At 41.6% G+C, this 20,249-nt stretch overlaps 1 protein-coding gene across 3 annotated transcripts in view; it reads left to right on the top strand.

Annotated features, from left to right (window-relative positions):
- OXSR1 (oxidative stress responsive kinase 1) overlaps nt 1-20,249 on the top strand; it is an 88,907-nt gene that overhangs the window by 23,809 nt on the left and 44,849 nt on the right. For all 3 annotated transcript variants that reach the window (XM_062568769.1, XM_062568770.1, XM_062568771.1), the window contains exons 3-4: nt 5,991-6,099; nt 17,291-17,432. In XM_062568769.1, coding sequence (XP_062424753.1) covers nt 5,991-6,099; nt 17,291-17,432 — 251 coding nt within the window. The remainder of the gene's footprint in view (nt 1-5,990; nt 6,100-17,290; nt 17,433-20,249) is intronic.

The following is a 20,249-nucleotide window of genomic DNA, read 5'->3' on the forward strand; positions in this document are numbered from 1 at the left end:
AGGCAGTGTTTCACATGTGTTTGAATACTGGCTGCTTGTATACTGTGTTTCACAGCTGGGCATCGTTCACTGCCATGTTTTGCATTTACCTTTCATCCCTGTGTGGGATGCCGGTTGAGGTCCCAGTAATATAACATCTGCCTTGACATAACTGTGACTCAAGCCGTGTATAAACATTATGCAAGTGTTTCCTTGTTTTGAAGAGTTACTGATCTAAAAGGCCTTAGATTCCCCCCTCGGTCCCTCAGCTTCTGCTTCATCTTCATGCAGTTAAAAGCTGAGTTAGCTTTCTTTCATCCAGATGAGTGGGGTGTTTTTCCCTTCATGCATTGAGAGTAGCCAGTGACATGAGATGCTTGCTTAGCAGTTAGCAGAAATGTTGAACAGCAGAGAGGAAAACACAGGAGGTATTTCAGATAGGGCTTTCCCAGCTGAGGGGGAGCTGCTGCCTGCTCAGTTCCCAGAGTGATTAAAGAGAAGACAGACAGGTTTGGGAAGGAGGATGGGAGATGTGGCATTGCCTCTTGTAGGAGGAGACTTCAAAGGATAGATTAGATAGGACTAGGCCTGACAGGTCTGCACACCAGGATAGTGAAGTAAAGGCACGACTTTCTTGGACTGCTGAAGTTGGAGGGCAGCTAATGAAGCTGAAGGTAACAAGTTTAGCTGCTATAAAAATAACATCCTTTTAAATTTCATGGAATTAACCAGGCAACTTTCTACCAATAACATGAAGATCAAACATTGTGTGAGATTAAATAAATCAACCTATAGTTGAGAAGGTTAAATTAGATAGAATTTTAAAAAAGGATTATGAACTCCCCTGGTTCAAAGTGTAAGCCAACTCTTAACTGCCCAGGTTTAGTCAGAAGCCTTTCCTGTGGGCAGATAATTCTGTAACTGCTTGTTACAGGGTTTTACACCTTCTTTTGAAGGCTTGGACAGGATATTGAACTGACTTTGATCTGACAGAGCAGGTCCTACAAGTGGATTAACCCCACCACAAGATTGTTGGGAACAAAGCAACAGACTGATGTAGAAAAGTACAAATATTAGAATTGCCGTTATAATTGCATTTCTAGCCCTTAAAACTTTCATGCTTGCTCCAGGGCAAAAAGTCCCCAAGTGTCCGTGCTACAGAGCCCAATCCGTAATATGTGGCTTTTACATGGTTATTTGGCATGCCTTGTTATGCCTTTCTTGCATGATGGGATTGCAAATTTGCAGAAGACTTGAACCTAAACTGGCACACTGCTTGGTGGTTGTAGGGTTCCTCAGTGTAGGAACGTCAAAAATGAAGCTGGGCAGTCTTAAATACTGTGCCACTCGGTGCAACTCTATCTTGAGGTAAGGAGTTTCGTGGGGGTAATCTGTATATTGAAGTTGGATCAGAATCCCTAATTTTGAACTCTGTGCTCTTTCCCCCTCTCTATTCAGATAATGTCTCAAGTTGATGATAGAAGAATGTGTATATTCACATTTTTAAACATCAGCCTGAAAAAAAATACATGTTAGAATTTCATTTAATGCAAAACTTGAATGCTTATGGCTGCCTGTGACTCCTGTAGAACCAGAGTTTTAAATCATGCCTAAAAGAACGAGGAGGAGGCTGATTAATGCCTTGTGCCTCAAGACTTCAGCTGAGTGATAGGCACTTTGCTTCTCATTTGGAGCATTGATATATTGAAGGGGTAGATTGCATCTGCCTGGCTTTGGTTTACCCCTCGTTTTCTGGTGGTCGTGGTCACCTTGGCTCTAAGGTAGCCAAGATAGCAGCTTTGGGGATTCCTCCAAAGTTACAGGTACCCCCACAGGCAGACTGCTTCTGTGCTATATCTGTCACGTTCACATCAAAATGAAGGAAGTAAAACTAAACAAGGCAGCGCTTTCATCCTGGTGTTTGAGAGCGAGCGTCTTTCAAATGTGGCTCAGGGGCAGATAAGCAAAACAAAGAGTAGGAGATGATAATGTGCACAGAAAATACGTGCAAAAGTAAGTTCAGATATAGCTTAAATACAGTCTTTCTGGCTTTGTATCTCTACTTCAATTAACTCAATCTTGAGTTGCATGCCAGTGGGCAGACTGATGCACTTCCAAACGGAGACGTCCAAAAGTATGTCTGCCTTGCAAAAGACTAATAGGTTTCTTATGGTTCTAAATTGTATTTTGGAGCAGTTTTATTAGAATTTCAGAAGCTTTAAAATGCTGCTTTTATTGCTTTCAGAAGTAGTGAAAACATTTGTCAGTACCCTTAATGGGAAGATATGAATGCCTTTATATAGCCCATCCCAGTTTGTTTGCTTTTGGAATTTGACAGTGTAGATATTAAAAATACCTAACCCAGGGTTAACATGTAGCCCATCTCCAAACCACTGCCTGCGTCTAGACATGTTTTTGTCAGTAATTCATCTTCCGTAGCTGGGCAGTATAGCTCATGGTTTCTGAAACTGGGAATTGAAAGTAAGGCTCCATCTCTCAACTGGAGCAGTCTAGGGATGCGTGTGAGCGAGTGACTGGACGCAAGAGCTGTCCATCAGAATATCTCCAGCTGTTTGTGGGACCTCTAACAAGTCACCCGCCGTTGTTGACGGGACAAGTGTAAAACTATGTTTCCAGTTTAAAAGCTGCGTTGAGTGACCCTAATGAGCTCTAATGGTTAGCACTGGCATTGCTTTAGAGTTGGAATCAGGAGCTTTCCAGTATACTTGATGTTAGTGAAGGTGAGGGAGATACATCTGCAATTCAGCTATTTAATCACTGTGTAATTTGGAGTCTTTTTTTTTTTTTTTTTTTAAGGTGATGTGGGGATGGGAAATCTGCCCGCTGCTGCTTTGTAGCGTTTGAAGAGCAGTTCTGCGGGGAACTTTCCAAAAAACTTTGGAAACAATCTTTAACATAGTGCTCACTGCATGCTGAGGACCATTGCTGCAATCTGTTTCATCCCCTCCTCCTCCTGCCTTCTGTATTAAACATGCTTTTAACCGGAGCTCCCTGGTGGCTCTTGACTAGGATTCCTGGCTTAACTGCAGCGCTTCAGCCCTTGCGTTGCATTTGTCCTGCTCTAGCAGAGACTATTGTATATGTGATGGGATTGGTTTGGTTTCAGTTATACGAGGAAACGTGCTCACCGCAGAGCTCACTGGGATTTGCGATCGTCTGTTCAAACAACTGTACGCGCTGAGCCTGCAGGACATCGGGACCCTCCGGGCAGGGGCAAAGAGGAAGGAAGATTTGGTGTTGACCAGTGTGAGATTATCCTGGGAAAACTACAGAAAATGGGGTTGGGGCTCTGCGAGCGGCAGGGAAATTCTGCCCGACTGCTGTTCTTTCTCGTCGGTAATAATGTAAAAGCATTGGAAATTATGGGCTGTGATGCTATTCATTATTCAGAGCTGTGCTACACTGTGTAAGGAATGGTTTAAGCAGCCTGGGTTACAAATCCACTAGCTGATGGAGGCTTTTTATTGCATAGATCAGGTTCATGATTATTTCCCCCCCCTACTTCTTCCTCTTTGTGTGCCAAAGCATATGACGGGCTTAATTTTTCTTCTTCAACTCTGCCTCTCAGCCCTGGGAGCAGAGTGTAGTAATGCTCAAGTGAGGAAATTCTTGGCAAATACAATAATAGTAACTAACAGTGCCACAAAATCCCTGCAAAAAGCTACAGTGCAGAGCTGCTCGCATGGCAAACTGGTCCAGATCTAGACTGCTAAGTAAACTTGCTCCAGATCTTGTCTCACTGTCTGCCTCCTGAATTGCAGTGAGCAACACTAAGACGTGTAAAATGCATAAAGTTTGTGTGTACTCTCTCTTACTCACCTGACCTGCCACAGAGACAGTACAACATTAAAAACCAGCTCTTCTAGATCATTTCTGAGAATGGTAGGTTTTAGGAAGGACTGGCCGACCTGAGGCTTATCCAGTCAGTGTCTTGTTGGCTTCTTTACACTCTTTTTTCTGTTGGTTCTGCTGTGCACAAGTGTGTGTATTTTTTTTTAAATAAATTCATTCTCCCAGTGAGAGAAGTTAAGACACCTGGATTCACTTAAATGTTTAAAAAGAGAGAAAAAAAGAAAAGAGCCTTTGTGCTTTAAAATGTATATAAAGCCTTTGGCAGAATGCTAATTTCAGGCTTGAGGACCAAGAATAAAGAGTGTAATTTCTTGAGATCTTTGACTAGGGGCTCCAAACAAATCCCTCAACTAACAGTTGCCAGTTTCTGCAAAGGCAGAGTTGACCGTCACTGGGGTTTTCTGTGCTTAGCCCCATCGTGAGACTCAAACCAGCGCTTCGAGCGAGTCCAAAATAACTCCAGTTGCTTGATCTGTCATCCCGGAGCAAAGGAGTGTTAAAAACCAGAGCTCGCTGAGCTGAGTTGAGCGGGGAGGCGAGCTCTGCATTTGCGCAGTCGGCTGCGTCGTGCTGGATGTTTGCAGGCGGCAGCCTGGGGTTTTCCAAGCAGACGGATTTTGTGCGAGTGTGACAGAAGGCACAAAATGGCCATGAGCTGACCAGGATTCGCCCGAGAGCCCCGTTCTCATCCATCCCTTGGCAGAAACTTGAAACTGGAAAGTAAAAAGAATATTTTGTTGCCATCTTTTTGTCAAGGGGATTTTTCCTGCCTTGTAAAGAAACATAATTGGAAGCTGTCAGAGAACTCGGAAGGTGCTCATATGTTTCCTTTTTGAAAAACACCTTGACGTTATGCATGTGTTTGCAAGGAAGGCAGCTGGAGCGGTCGGGATAAGCTGAGGATATTGTTTCAGGCTGTATTTATTTTGATGGAATGGTTTTCAGTCAGTGAGTGCCCTGCACTGAGATGAATAGCCTACTCCCCACCTCTTCAAAAATACCTTCCTGTTCAGAAGGATTCTTGTTTAATCCACTTCTTGGAGTTTTCTAGAAAAGTTGGTGGCTCTTTCTGCTCCTCCAGAAGAGGAACCAATAGTTTGATTCCTCAAATGCACCTAGTCACCTGAAAAACAGTATTAAGTTGGATGATTTATTTATTTATTTATTTATTTTGTAGTAGTGATTATCAGCTAAACACTTGCCCTGGGAAAGCAATGTGCATTTAGTGCTACATTCAGTCCCAAGCAGAGCTTTACAGGTGAGCAGGAAAGGAATACGTGGCCTCTGTGGGTGTCCTGGGCATGGACAAACCTTCTGTGAAACCTTTTTGAGGCTTTACTTCCAAACTGTTGATTTGTGCTTGCATAATGAAAAACCAGTCAATGTTTTTGGGGATGTTATTGCTCCCTCTACCCTGGTAAAAAGCCCGTAACCCTTAGCTAAGACTGAAAGCACGGTCACTAATTTAAAACCTAAAACTAAGCGTGGTCAAGCCTCCAAGGAATTTCATATCTGAGCATGTTTGCTGTGCTCCCTCTGTATTAACTAGCTATTTTTTCATCTCAGTGTCCTTCTCCTCCTTCCAATATGACAGAATATATAGCTGTCCTTCGTGCCCTCAGCCTGATTGAGCTAAGCAGTCTGCTTTCATGCTGGGAAACATTAGTGATAAGAGGCCTTTTCTTTCCAGCGGCAAATATTTCCCTTTCTTGTCCAAACGATAGCCTTCCACTGATTTAAGCACGTATTATGTAAGGGCTCCCTGAAAGATGGAGTCGGCGTGAACCTCCTTGGTTACAGCCTGATGTAACTGCTCACGAATACCCTGTGGGAGCTGGAAGCGGGTGCTTGGGTTCCGACCAGTGTGTTGCCCTTGCAGTAGGAGTCCCTTCTACTTTTTTCCTTTTCTAGACAAATATGTAGAGTACCCTAGAAGACCTTTGAGCCCTAAGATGATGCAGATTGAATGTTAGGAGTATTTCTAGATTTCTTTTTCTTTTTTTTTTAATGGTTAGTTTCTAGGTATTCTTTTTCTCCCCAGCCTCTATTTGGGCATTGTTTCTTCAGGGAGATGACTTTTATACTCATGGAATGGTAATCGCTGACACTAACTGCCAATGCTTTGTTTTTCTTTACAGAAAGAAATTCAAGCCATGAGTCAGTGCCATCACCCTAACATTGTATCTTACTACACGTCCTTTGTGGTGAAAGATGAGCTTTGGCTGGTGATGAAGTTACTTAGTGGAGGTGAGTGGTCCAATTTCTTTACCCTAAAAGGTAATGTAAAATGTTGACTTTCTGTTATACCCTTTTCTTTGTTTTCCTTCCAGCTTTCCCACTTCAAGTTCAGACAGTTTAATAATAATAATACTTAAGTTCAACACATTTAGCTCAAGAATAGCTTCCCTTGTTATGTATACCGGTAGTAACACTTAACCGCATGACTGTGTGATAGGTTTTCACTCCTATTTTGTATATATAATAGTATTTCATACAGTTATTTGTTTTTGCTGAATGACTCACTATTTGAAAACTAGAAGTTGTGATTTCAGATACTGACAAAGCAATTTAAGTAGTGTTATAGTTGAAACCATTCTAAACTTCTAGAAAATGAATCTTACTTGCATCATCTAATGATCTGAAATGGTGTTTCTTGGATCATGCTGATGAAATTTTCTTAACCCATAAGCCTAGCACACGCTTTTGAACTGGAAAAGTGTGCAATGAACTCCACGGAGCCCAATCACACCTCTAGCTTTATAGTGGAAGTTCTGATGTTAGCAACTCCTTTTACGAGGCTGATTGCTTGACCTTTTCTCGCTTGCAGCTTGGATGCCTGCGTGGTGCTGATGGCTTGTTGGTAACCAGCCAGTCTATTGATTTAACTTATTTATGTGTTGGCTACCCTTGTAAGGAACTTAAATCACCTCTATTTTAGGCAGAGCTGCTCCTATAATGTCAGTGTATGGTCTTAAAAATGCAGGAGAACATGAATGTGGATGTGGCTTGATTTGCATAGTTATGTCCTGCAGAGCTGGATGACTTTGCCCATTTGCTCTATGTAGAAGGATAACTGTGAATACTTGGAGCAATTTTCAATTGCCAGCTTACCAATACTGAGCCAGGAGAACTTTTCCCTTTGACTTTATTCTCTGTAGAAACTTTTTTGAGGTTCTGAAAATTTCCTATCAGTAATACTTAACTTGATTCGTAATATTTTCCAGGATACCTGTTTAGGTTGCAGTCAAGACAAGATATCGAACAGTTTTGGACGATAACAGAGAGGACTGTTACCTAATCTTAGGCCTGTCTGTAGGAAGACTTGATTTTTTTTTTTTTTTTCTCTCCTGGCACCCTAGTGGAAAAGGAGTTTAAAGCTGAGAAGAAAACTCTTTTCTTGCTTAAAAAAAAAAAATCCTTGGCTTCTGTTCTTGGCTGAATACTGAAGACTGTAAAATGCCAGATGATATGGAAAAAATCTGGCTAAACCGGTTGGCTTCTTCCACAAGAGCTTGACAATGACCATAAAACACGCATCTTTGAAGATCATCTTTAGAGAATTTTAGCAAGTCTCTGCTAAAATTGTGGGGGATCAAACTTCCTACCAACTTAAAAGTCTTATTTAAAGGGCTTTTAATACCCCATATGCTTGCGTGTGTCATTAAGAACGACCCTCTCTTCTTGGACATGTAATGATTGAGTGATTCAATGTGATTGCTGTTCCTGGGCAGAAAAGAATCCCTGCCAGCTGCGTCTAAGTGGTTTTCCTGTGTGTATACAAAGGGTACTTGTGGCAAGGTTCCTACAACATGAAGAAATGACATTGCAGGGGTGCAGGATAGACAGCAGCAATGTTCTTGGCCTCTTTTTTTAGGGGAGTACACAACCTCTCTGAAGAAAATCGCCAACTTCCTTAACTAGTATTTTCACACTTTTTTCTGTCAGAACCAAGCGAGTCTCAGGATAATCCTTGAAATTTCAATGGCTGCTTCTGCTTGTTCTTTTTTTCAGTTTTTTATTACATAGAGCTGAAAAATCAGACTTCTTATGGGCCACCTTTTCATGCTGAGGCACTGCAAACTAAAACTGGAAAATTTCTGAGAAGAATAATTGTTGCTTCCAAACCAGCCTCCCGGTGTGAAAGGACCTGTTTGTCATTAGTAATCTCTGAGTAGGCTTCTACATTACGCAGACTGGTATTTGACCCCTGCACAGCTTGTAGCAAACTCTGATTACTCTGTCACCTATGGCAGTTGTCTGAACTACTGATCCTGAAGGGTGCTGGTGGAGAAACTCGTATCGCTGCTTCTTTGGATAGGTGGACTTTGCACTTTGAGACTACTTCAAAAGCCAGGAGCTTTTGCTACTTCAAAAGCTAGCAACTCTTCAGTGAAAGAGGGTGTATACATGAGTTGACCAATATTAACTCCTATCTGAGTCAGAAAGAAATATGATGAGCTGTTACTGTTTCTGTCTTTAAGTATTATGTGGGGTACTTACAATAATGTAGTACTAGAAATTTTAACTGCTTTTTGCCCTGTCGAAGACTAGGGTCGTACGACAAGAGACAGACTAATAGCAGCATAAGCCCCCCCCCACCACCAGTGTTTCATTCCTCACTTAGTGAAACACTGATAAAATACATGAAAGGACTTTGAGGGTGACCTGTCATTTCTTTCGGTGTGATGATGTCATTTCTTTGGTGCTTGAGAGATATTTTTCTGCCTTTTTCAGCTTATACTTTTTTTTTCTTTTTTGTGGCTGTCCTTCAGAAATAGCATTCTGGGGATCTCCTAGCCAAGTTCTACAGGACGGTATTGAGCATGAAGGAGAAACTTGTGTATTGGAGCTCTCTAATTTCCTCACTAAAGATTTTTCATTGACTTTTAATGAGCTTATTTCCAATCGTTTTTAGGTTGAGTGATTTATTTATGTAACGAGAGACTTTAAAAAGTGCTTTTCATTCCTTTCAGCTTGCTGCTTATCAGTAATAAGCTGGCTAGTTTTGTGGTCATCTGTAGTCCAACAGGAAAACTAGTGACCTGAATTTCTCAGCAGGGAAAATCTTTGAGCTGTTTTTATGAACTATAAAAGAGAAATAAGAGTGCAGCCCAATTTTTATTCCATCTAACTATTCATAGAACCTGAACAAATGTATATCAAATCTGTTTTGATGCTGGCCCATGCTTTCATCTTGCAGGGTTGCTTGTGCTTTTTCGTATTTGAGAATTTTTTGAGTAAAAGTTCAGATTCTTACTGCTTCTCTTCCATCACTGTCAATCGATACTCGCCTTTTTTCTCAGATTAAAACTAGTTTCAATTTCAGCCTACTTAAACTGATTTTATTACTTTGATAAACAGTCTACAAGAAAGACAAGCCTTGAATGAAAGCCTTGTGATTTCTTTTTCCATTGTTATAAGTGCAATTTAATCTATTTTCTGGTTGTACTCATCTTGCTGAAATCTTAACCTAGTCATATATACAAGTATTTTAGAAATGTCCCTAGAGGAAAACACACCAAATCTATGAAGCCTTACTGTCTGATAACATATTGATGTTTACTGCCCTTCTCATCTGAGCAACAAGACAGCACAGTCAAAGTAGCTTAATTGTCTATCTGGCGTTGTCCCTGCAACTAAGCTATTCTTTGCTTTGCAGGTACTGTTTTGGGGGTAAGATACTTTTTTCTGTCTTTGTCTCCACATTGCTGAAGACTTTCAATGTTCTGGTGAGCTGTTATAGAGTAACATGTAAGAACTAATAATCTGTATGAATGCCAAGTCAGGCAGGCTAGCTGAAGCTACTGCTGAAAGCAGTTTGAACTGGCTGATTTGGCGCTGAAGCAGATGATGAATGCAGTTCTCTCTGATGGCAGAAATGTGGCTGTGATGATATCCATCTGGTAGCGACAAGAAGTGCTGGTGTGTCAGGTTATTCTGACTCCCTTTTCAGATCTAGTGATCCATATTTGAGTCAGATCTGTGAAGTATCTGCTCTTTTGCCTTCAGTAAAAATTGCAGATCCTTTCTTCCAATGATGCAACATTTTTTAGGGATCTAAGCTTAGCAATGTGAACTTGGTGCCCTGGCCTTTGGGTCCAATGTTACTCCAAACTAAACTTCAATGGCTATTTCTAGACTAGTGCTGACTTGCTCTTTGCCTTATTGGCATTCCCATGTCATGAATTTTAATCATGCCTTTTTAAATCTAGCTGATGTTCAGTCTTGCTCTCTAACTCATATGATTTTTTAGTGGGGAAGAGGCGCAGCTGTCCTTTTGCTCTTGCCTTTTTTTTTCCTCCAATTTGTGACCTGTTTGCTCCTCTGAATTCTCCTTGGTTTTAAGAAGAGCTCACATTTAACAGGTGATCCAAAGCCATGACTAAGTTCACAAAACAGTTGCTCATAGAACAGCTGTCTGGTCTGTTATAGCTTGCTACATCACAACAATTTTTATTGTTCTCGTCTGCAGAAAATGAGACCTCCAATATTTTTAAATTGTACAAGTCTTAAATGTTGAAAAGTTAATGACTCTCGGATCTTCTGCCTTCTGGAAGGCTCCTAATTAAATCTGCTAAGGAGATTATTATATTGAAATAGTTAAACCTTTTATTTTCCGAAAGCTTCTAAGACTATCTAATCAACCTTTTTCCTGAAGCTTTTATTGTGTTTAGCTGAAGAAGTCATTAGCCAGCAGTTCAGGAAATCAGACCAAAAAGCAGGGTATGACAAGTCTTAGGTCCACCCCAGTGAGATAGGCCATCTTGTTCTATTTCTCCCATGTTAATCTCTGATCTGGCCACTCTGAAGACCTATGCAGCAGTGAGTTATGATTAAAATTTCTTAGAAATCCTTATGTTTACTCTGATTTTTGTTGTTGCTGTTAGGGGAGAGCTAGGCCGTTTCAAGTGCATTTGGAGGTACCTCCAAATTTTCATGTAAGTACTCTGTAGGGAAAGGGGCAAGAAGTGGAAGTTTCCTTAAATCTCCTGCTGTGTTGATGTGGTTTAACTAGGGTTAAGAAGAAATTTTGGACCCAGAAACCTCAGAAATCTATGCAGTTGTCTTCCCTTGTTCTGTATAAGTTTTTCTTTACCTGGATACTCTTTTGCTATATCTGTACTTAATCCCAGAAGTACTAGATCCAAACAGTAGTTTATTCTTTCTTTAGCTTCTTCAGTTTGTCAGAGGCTCACAAGATGCAGATTTAATTCCTGGCACTGATGATAATCAGGCTTACTGAAACCATTGGCTTCTGCTGAGATGTCTTATTGAAGCGGCAATGACTCCTGATGACTCCTGTTTTTTTTATGACACAACTTGTTCAACATCAGCATCCTCATGTTGGCAGCTTGGGGCAGATCGTGATTCTGTCAAAGTTATGCAGTGAACACTGGTGATCCCCAGCCCATTAATACCAGGCTTCTAAATTGCAAATCAATGCTAATGTAGATATTCCTACCTGATGAAACGTTACAGGAGTGAATCTTGTTCTACTTCCTAGACAAATCTACAGGAATAGTTTTCTTTTGTGTTTTGCCTGGTCCATATATTTGCCCTTTCACTTGGGTTATACTATAACATGTTCCATGTATTTCCCACAGTAACAAGCTCTGCTAGATGTTTCTTGCCTCTCTTGGCACATAAAATCCTAGTCATAATGCTCTTTTTATTGGTGATCTTGTTCTAAACAAGCTTTCCTTTCTGCTCAGGTTTTCATACCTTCTCTGCTATAGTACCTGAACACTATGTGCTGATGCATTAAGCAGTGTGGCTGATGACTGTCACATGGGTACTTTCTTCCTCTCCTGAGGAGGAATATTAGAAGCAGGCTTCCTAAATGCTGTTACACATGCTTGGTGATACGGTGAGGTCGGGGGGGGGGAAGTGCTCAGTGTTTGGAACAAGAAGCGTTGATGTTTGTGGTGACTTGCTGCTGAAAGTGAATCAGAGGAACAAGTAGGACTTCTTGCCCCAAGGATGTGATTACACAAAAGTTTTCTCCAGCAGCAAAGCTGGTTTCAGAAGTTCCGTGCTGCTTGTTCTCCATCCAGCCTGGAAAACTGGATTCCAGTTATTGTGGTGATCACGTTTACAGTTTGAATTCATAAGCAAATGTGTTTGCACAGCAGTGGAGATGGACTGCTGTGTTGGAACTCTGATTTTGCTGTTGAGGAAGATACTGCAATAGTACAGGGTGTATGCTAAAGTGGACAACTTCACATTTGTGTGGGGTGCAGGATAGGACTGCATTTTTTAGGTTTCAAGAAGAGCCCATTTCAAATGGTTTGCTATCTTAATAGTTGAATATCCTCCTCTTCCAAATTTAGGCTACTGGTCTGCTCACAGACAACTTGTCTTCATTGATCAGATACTGCTGTCATGGATAGAAATTGTTCGCTTCTGGAAGGTCAGACACTGCCATGATGAAATGGGAGAGGTGAACTGTAGAGCTTCCTTCTCGAGGGTCTTCAGGAGCCGTGGAGCAATTGCATATCGGTTCCTTTCCATGCAGCTGACCAGAAGTCGATCTCATCCCGCTATCAGCTGCAGAGTTGATTGGAGCAATGAGTTACAGGCTGAGTTTAGTCTGGTGAGGGCAAGTCTATGTCCAGCTGATTCCCTAGTAGCTTCTGTCATTAGGAACTACTGCACTGGCAGTTTTCAAAGCAGATTATGGAGCATGTTAAAATTAATGGAAAAATGCTTAACTTTAAATTACTGTACAATTTGCACTGGATAGATTGTACTTTAGGTAGATCTAGTATGGTTGGCAATTGGCATCAGAAGATAACGAGGCACTTTAAAAATGAAAGGCAAATAATGCTAAATACTTTATCTTGTTGCACAATTATTGTATTGGTTTCTTGTTGGTGAATTGCTCAGTGTATGTTTGATAAGCAGGAATTTGTTTACAGCTCAACTTCTTTCCACGTTAATCGCTGGAAAAACTTAATGTCCTCTCTCTCTCTTTTCTCTGTCTTTGGACTTTGACTAAGATCAGTTGCTCTTCACTAAACTTTTTTAAACATCCTTATTAATGGAAGTATTATTTATATAAATTATAAATATATATACATATATAAATATATACATATATATATATAATCATTATATATATTTAGACTCCACTTCTGGCTCTTCCCTCTGTCTTGTTTTGTCCCTTCCTGACATGCGTCCTATTCTGGGCTTGGAATAGCTTTTCAGTCAGCCTCAGCCAAACTTCTCTTCCCCCAACCCCAGCTTAAACATAACACTCAAACCTGTCTGTGAATCTGTAGCTCCTACACATATGTTTCTAGCTAGAGCATTCAAAAGGGAAGTGTCATGATCAAACCTGGTGCTATGTGTAATACACACCATAGTACCTTCATGATGTTATTGTCTGAGGTAGAAGGTACCTTCTAGGAAGCACTTAAATACTTACTTTAAAGATGTTATAGTTGATTTCTTTCCTTAAAGAAGTTATTCTAACTGTTGCTCTTTAATATGGAGTGTGAACCTTATTTCCAAAGTGAACCTCCTCTTCTAACCACTGGACTAAACAACATGTGTCTTGCAGATTGTTGAATCCCACTGTCTACGTGGAGACCAAATCCATACTGAAAATATAGTTGGATCTCTGTTTAACTAAGTTCATGTGTACTTTAACTTCACCAGTTACTTCTTGCAGCGGGTTTGGAAACCAGCTTAGAAACTGGCGGTTGCTGGAATCATGCTGATGTTTTTGTACAAGATGATCAGCTTGTAAAGCACGTGCCCTTACACAGAGCTAATCTTAGTTGCAGTTCAACAGAATGTTCCCACTTAATTTCTAGCAGTTAACTTGCTGCTGAATTGGGATCAGGCCGCTCTGTACAAAACAATCCTCTCCCTCAGGCTAAGGAGAGCCCTCTAACCGCTTGTTGGAGCGTGATGCTGTTGGTGAAACTAGGAAAACTTGTCTACATCCGAAGGCAGTGAGGCTCTTTAAGTTTATCATGCTTAGCTGCGATCCTTGGGAATGATTTTTGTCTTGAATTTTTCAGGCTAATGCTGAAATGCATTTTCTAACTTAAGAGTTTTCCTCAATAATGAAACTTTTATGACTGTTACTCTCAAAGTAGCTTAGTGTTAAGGGTTTCTGTTTTGGGATCTGAGTATTTCTTAGTCACTCCATATCAAGCTTGCTTAACCAGAACGTCAAAAGATTCCTAACGCTGCATGAAGCAATATATGGAAATGCCACTTGGTTTCAGTCTCTTACCGCGGTGCTGTGCTTTACAAAGTTGCAGTCAGGAGTCAGTGCCTTCCAATTTTTTGCAGGAGGCAGAATAAATACAGCTTCACTCTTATGGTGCCAGTCATAAAAACATGTTTTCCCTTGAGTAAACAAAGTGGGCATGATTTGTACAATGCTTTCTTCACCAAGGTGGCATCCAGTTGCTTTTCTGCTGTTAGCTGTACTTAGCATTTGGCTGAGAGCCTTGTTGCTCTTCTGCTTTTCTATTGAAGGCTGGTAAATTCTTCCAGTTCTTTAAACATCCCAACAAGAAAGCAAATTAAAAAAAAAAGTGCTAAAAATGGCAAGCCAAATTGGAAGCAAATATACTGTATGAGTATGAACCAGCTGTTGGTTTTCTACGGAGAAGGTTTGCTCTGTGTATGTCCCGTTGTCTTTTCTCCCCTCCCTCATCTTCCTTTTCTGGGTTAAATGCAACCTCTAACTTAGCTAAATACAGGATTTTTGACCAAGTAATTAAAAGCACCATATGATCTGCCTCCTCATGTTCCCTGAGCCCTTTGCAGGAGGAGGGAAATGTTTTGAACAAATTCTCCTAACAGAGTTGTGGGTGGAAAGAGGACAAAACGAGTACGTGAAGAACCACATATTTTTTCACTGGACTTCTAAACAAGTGATAATTTGTTCTCCAAATAGAGGCATACTTGAGAGGAAAAGAACCTGGACAGTGAAACTGAAGATGTGGTGGTTTTTTTCTTAGGTGTCACTAAAGTTCTTGTCCAAAATAAGAAGTTTTAGGCCTTGTGAGCATGTACTACTTAAATACGAGTATGTCACAGCCTGAATCCCGGGTGAGTCCTCGTGACATGCAAAAGATCATCCTTTTCTTAGATGTTAGGACTGAATAAAAACATTTCAGAGAAGGAGATCGTGCTCAGACTTCTGGGGTTCTCGTTTTATGTTACCCTCTTTACCAGAAGCCTGACATCGGTTGTAACAACCTAACTTACGGTCAGGGAGAAATCTTCAGCTAATACCCTTAAAACCAGTGCAGAGCTAGCTAAAGACTGGAATGTGTTTCCATTCATGGACAGGGAGAAGAAAGACTGGGCACAGCTAGGAGTATTCTTGAATAAAAACTTAGAGGAAACGTTAAACAGTCTGATTTCTTTATTTCCCGTTTGCTTTGGTTTCGTTTCCCTTTTATTGGTAGTTGCTGTGTTAAGATAGCATATTTTGCAAATTCTTTGAAACAAGCTAAGACTTTTTTCTTTAGGGGGAAAAAGAGGCTGGAGGTGCCATTCAGTGGGACAGTGGAGCTGGCCTAATTGCTGGCTGCTGATGAAGAGGGGGCTGCTGCTTCTGACCATGTGTGCTCTCCCCCCTTCCTCTTGCCTTCCTTTCTCCTTGTCAGTGGCTCTGACACTCACCTGTTCTCACATCATGCTCACTGCCACTCAAACAGCTTTTTCGGTCAGGTTAGCGAGCTGACTTGGGGTGTTGCATGAGCACCAGGTCTGGTGGGACTGGCTGGAGGTGGGACGTAGAGTGGGGCACAGCTGGACAGAGTAGGGGATAGTGGCTCTCCTGGCCACAGAAAGCTGTTGGATTAAGGCAGTGCGTATCATTTCCACCAAGCCAAGGGACACCGTGTGCCCGTGTAATCATTTCCTGTGCAGTACGGATTGTGCAAAACAAGCCTTTCCCTCGAGTGCACAGAGTGGACTCTTGTAGACTTTTTGCTTTCTTGTGGGAATCCAAAAGCTAAGTGGTTGCTAAGTGGAAGCCTATCAGCATGATGAGTTTTTGCCTAGAAATTCAAGCAGGATAGATAATGAAGTAAATTTAAAGGGAGAAGGATTTTCTGTCTGCCAGAACTTTAGGGATGAAAATAAAAAAATTACCTATTGTATTTATTTTCTTTGCTTCAAGAATTTACTGGGTGGAACTTGTAGTCTTGCTGTTAACCAAGCTCATATGAGTAAGTTTCTCAGCTTCGTTTGTTTGTCAGTATGAAAGTACCTTGTTTCTCTTCTACTTTTCTTATTACAAATTTTGAAAATGAATTTTCAGCTTTCCTAAACCAGCTAAGTAAGTATTGAAGTGCTGTTTTCCCATAAGCTTACTGTTCAGAGACAATCCACACAAGGCTAGAATCTGTGCTTTACAGTCACGCTTGCTTTTCTAATTCTTCAAGAACTTGTCAGTGCTGCTGGCATTGCCTCATGCCCGTATCTGTAAAAACCTTAATAGCTGACAATACAAGGATCAAACCATAGAAATCCAAGCTCAAAGGAACTAAAGACTGTAGCCCGGGAGAACAAGCTTCGACATCCCATGCTGGTGCAGGGAGTGAAATAAAAATCTAGCTCTGAGAAGACTGTTTTCAGTCCAGATGCAAATATGAAGAATACAGTAGTCGGTATATCGTGAAACCAGGATTTTGCACAAGAGACCTATCACTGTTCATCAGCTCTCTGTTTATTCCTGAGTACAATTCAAAGTCTATAAAATATAGTTTCTCATACAAGATGGTCATTTACTCTCTGGGGGAGGAATTAAACTTGGTATTCCTAGGGAAGAATTTAAACTATGTCAGCTTTGTAGGCAGTGAGGAACTGACAAAATTGCACCTTATATGTTCTCCTTAATTCTTCATTTCCATTTTTTTCTATTTAGAGTATAATCTGTTAATGGTTAGATTTTTTTTCTTGCTAATTCCTCTGCAGCAGGTTTTAAGAGTTGAAAAGTAGAATCTAATTTTATCCAGCTTGTTGCCTTCTGCTGGTGAGTCCTGGCAGCCACCTGTTTTTTCCATTTCCCCCTCCTGCTTCTCCAGAACTCAGTGCTAAAACAGCTGTAGCGTCTACATCCACTGAAAGCCATTCCAAGAGTTTACTGTATATACACTTTATATTTTGGCATGTGCAGGTAACTTCTCAGTTCCTTGTGATCGCAGGGAGTTTGCAGCATACCTCGAGGATCTGCAGCCCTGTAAGGCTCATAGATGGAGCGTAAGGCTTGTGTCGTTGCTTCTGCTTTCCTGCGATAAAGGCTGGAGCTCCTGACTGTCCGCGCCCATCCTTGCTTCCCTCTTCCGATACTAAATATTTTAGGCTTTTGTACGAAGCGACTGTAAGTTGTATTTAGCCGTGAATCGATTCTTCTAATTGAAGTTCAAGGGTGTTTAACTTTCTTTTCCCTCCCTTTCCCCAGGCTCAGTTTTGGATATTATAAAACATATCGTGGCCAAAGGAGAACACAAGAACGGTGTCCTGGATGAACCCTGTATAGCCACAATCCTTAAGGAGGTGCTGGAAGGGCTGGACTATTTGCATAAAAATGGGCAAATCCACAGGTACTTTCCTTTGTCTTTTGTCCTGGGACAAGTCACTGCAACAGAGCAGCTGAGCGTATGCCATCTCATCTCTCAACCAGCTGTTAGGATATGAAACATGGATAATAACAATGGAGCTTTCCATTATTTCCAAATTATTTTCCAAATTTATATACAGTAGCTGCTTTTTTGGGAAAATCTATGACCAGGCCAAGTTTGGGTAAACATTCATGGTAGTGAAAGTTCTAATATTGAAAACCTCCTGCCAAATATCTGAGCCCAGCTGCAATGTGTAGTTGTTGGAGGTGGAAAGAAAACTGCTTTTATTTCTTACAGAGAGCTATAAATCTGAGTGCTGCATGAGAAGTACTGAGAAATTTAATAAGGAGCTCTGCAAGCCCTGTTTGTGTGTGCATGTGTATGTGTTTTTTTCCTCTTTTCCTTACAGCTAGCTGCAAGATCAACATCATGAAATTTAAATTTGGGTGATTTCATTAAAGAAAGATGGAAACAAAATTAGAAGTCAAAAACTTCTATTGTAGGCGAAACCCAGTTAACTTACGGCCTGTGATTTGATGGATCACTGAAACCTGTGGGCTTCAGTGCTGCTCTGGCATTTGGGAGATATTTTTAAATCATGTTTTCCTTTCCCCTTGTGTCAAGGTGTGGCTTAGTTTTAGGAAGAGAGGATACTAAGTCGGTATGTTCTGCCATTAAAAAGAATGAGATCTGCAATCCTAAATATGCACCCGAAATAGAACGTATGGCTTACTGGTAATACACATCATTCGAGCCACAAGACTGCCATTGGAAGCAACAGTCTTTTCTTCCTTGGGGATTTTTTTGAGGTTGGTCTTCTGCTGGTACAATGCCACTATAAGCAATGCTGTTGCTACACTGAAATAATTTTCTGTGCTCTTAAGATAGCTGCATGACAGGAAGGTTCTTTTTTTTTTTGCCAAAATGTTGTTTTAATAGAAAATAAAAGCAGCATTTAGTTCATATTTTCGGTCAAGCTGAATGGCTTTTATGGAGTGTTTTGGATTAAAAAAAGATGGAAACAATTTTAGTATATTTTTTCTGCCAAAAGAAACCTTAAGTTTCAGTTTCCAGTCTCAGATAAAATTCTGATTTAACAAAAACAGCTGTCTTCAATGAAGACAGCTTTGATATCACAGCTGTCTGCTTAACTTTTGGTTTCTTTAGAAAAGATTTCATGCAGTTCTAATAAGTCGGATGAAAGTGTTAAAGCAATAGAAAACTTAACTACAGTTAAAGTACACAGTAGTTTTTAACACTTCCCATAAGTGATTGACAGAAACGTGTTCGTCTGACTTTTGATTGATTCGCTTAGCTGATTTAGTTTGTCTTCTGGTCTAATCAAATTTAAATGAGTAAAAGTAGCAGTAATATTAAATTTCATTTTTTTTTCTGAAGATGTCGCGTTGAGTGACTTTAAGTTGATAGAGAGGTTGGCTGCTTTCGTTTGACTTGCTGTAGTGAAGCAGCACAAAACTAGTAATTGTGGTAAAGATTGTAAAAGAGTATATTTGCGGGATTTTTTTTTTTTTTTTTTTTTTTTTTTTTTGCTGCTGTCAGCAGCCAGATGATGTTTGCAGAAGGTTCAGCCTACTTGGTCTGAAGAAAATGTGATTCATACTGGATGACTTGGAGATGGACCAAGTCGGGCTTGCTGTGACCAGTCTTGTCCCATGTGCTGCAGAAGTGTTTTGCCCCCTCTCCCTCCTTTTTTTTTTTTTTTTCTTTTTTCGAGGAGCGCTGCAAAGGAATCGCCGCAGGCTCGTCGGAGCCGCGGCGCTGCCGCCGCCGCCGCCGAGGCTCGCTGCTCCACTACACGCGCGCGTCCCGTTTGCGGCCCTGTCCGGCGGTGGGCGGCTCCGCGCTTGGCTGCGTAACGCTTCAGCACCGAGAGGGTTCGGGTTCGCGCGGGGCACGGCCGCCTGGGAAACTCCGTTAGGTGCAGAAGCAGCCGCAGTCAGTTGAGGTGCGACGGGGAAGCTGTTTGCAGGGCTCCTACCTTTGCTGCAAAGGATGGGTTTTAACCGGTGGCAGAGAGGAAACCTTGGAGGGAGGCAGCGCGTCTCCGTAGCGGCGTTAATTATACTGTTTTGCATTCGATCCGGGTATGTATACACCACGGAGGGGAGGAAAAACCCAACAATTTAAAGTTATAGAGCAGCTAGGACCTTTCCTGATGCATGTGAATAGAGGCGTGTTTTTCCACATTTTAATCAGCGTAAGAGGTCATAACGTTGGCTGTGCCTGATGGGAAACGCAGGTGGAAATCCTGCGGCGTGCGGCGTTGCCAGCGATGCTCTGGCAGGAAGTGTTTAAAATAACTAAACTTCTGGTCCCCTGGGTCAGCTTAAAGTATCTGGCTCCAAAGGAAACTGCATCAGGTGATCCCTGAGCAGCCGAATATAGTGTCTGTAATCCGGGGCAGCTGCGTTTGGAGGGTAAGTCGGGTCGAAGCAAGGTCAGCCGGGAAGGGTCGGAAGCGAAGGGCCCTGCTTAGACAGGGAACAAGTAACCCGAAGCAGCCGGGGGAGCAGGGCGCCCGCTGCGTTGGTGGCAAACGGGGCGTTCTGCGTATCGCACCTAGGAAAAACCGACTTTGCTAATGTCAGAGACACGCTGCGGGTGCAGCGACCGCACCGGAGTCGGGCAGGCAGGCAGGCTGTTGGCGAAGCCTGAAAGGAGACGGCCTGGACCCGAATGCAACTGAGCTGTTGACTTGAAAAGGGTTCGGGCTGTCGCTGCTGTAAATCACCAGCGAGACCAGGGAATGTATATCTGGTGGTGGAACCGCTTGCTACT

The sequence above is a fragment of the Rhea pennata genome, chromosome 2 (genome assembly GCF_028389875.1).
Source record: "Rhea pennata isolate bPtePen1 chromosome 2, bPtePen1.pri, whole genome shotgun sequence".
In the NCBI taxonomy this organism is placed as follows: Eukaryota; Metazoa; Chordata; class Aves; order Rheiformes; family Rheidae; genus Rhea; species Rhea pennata.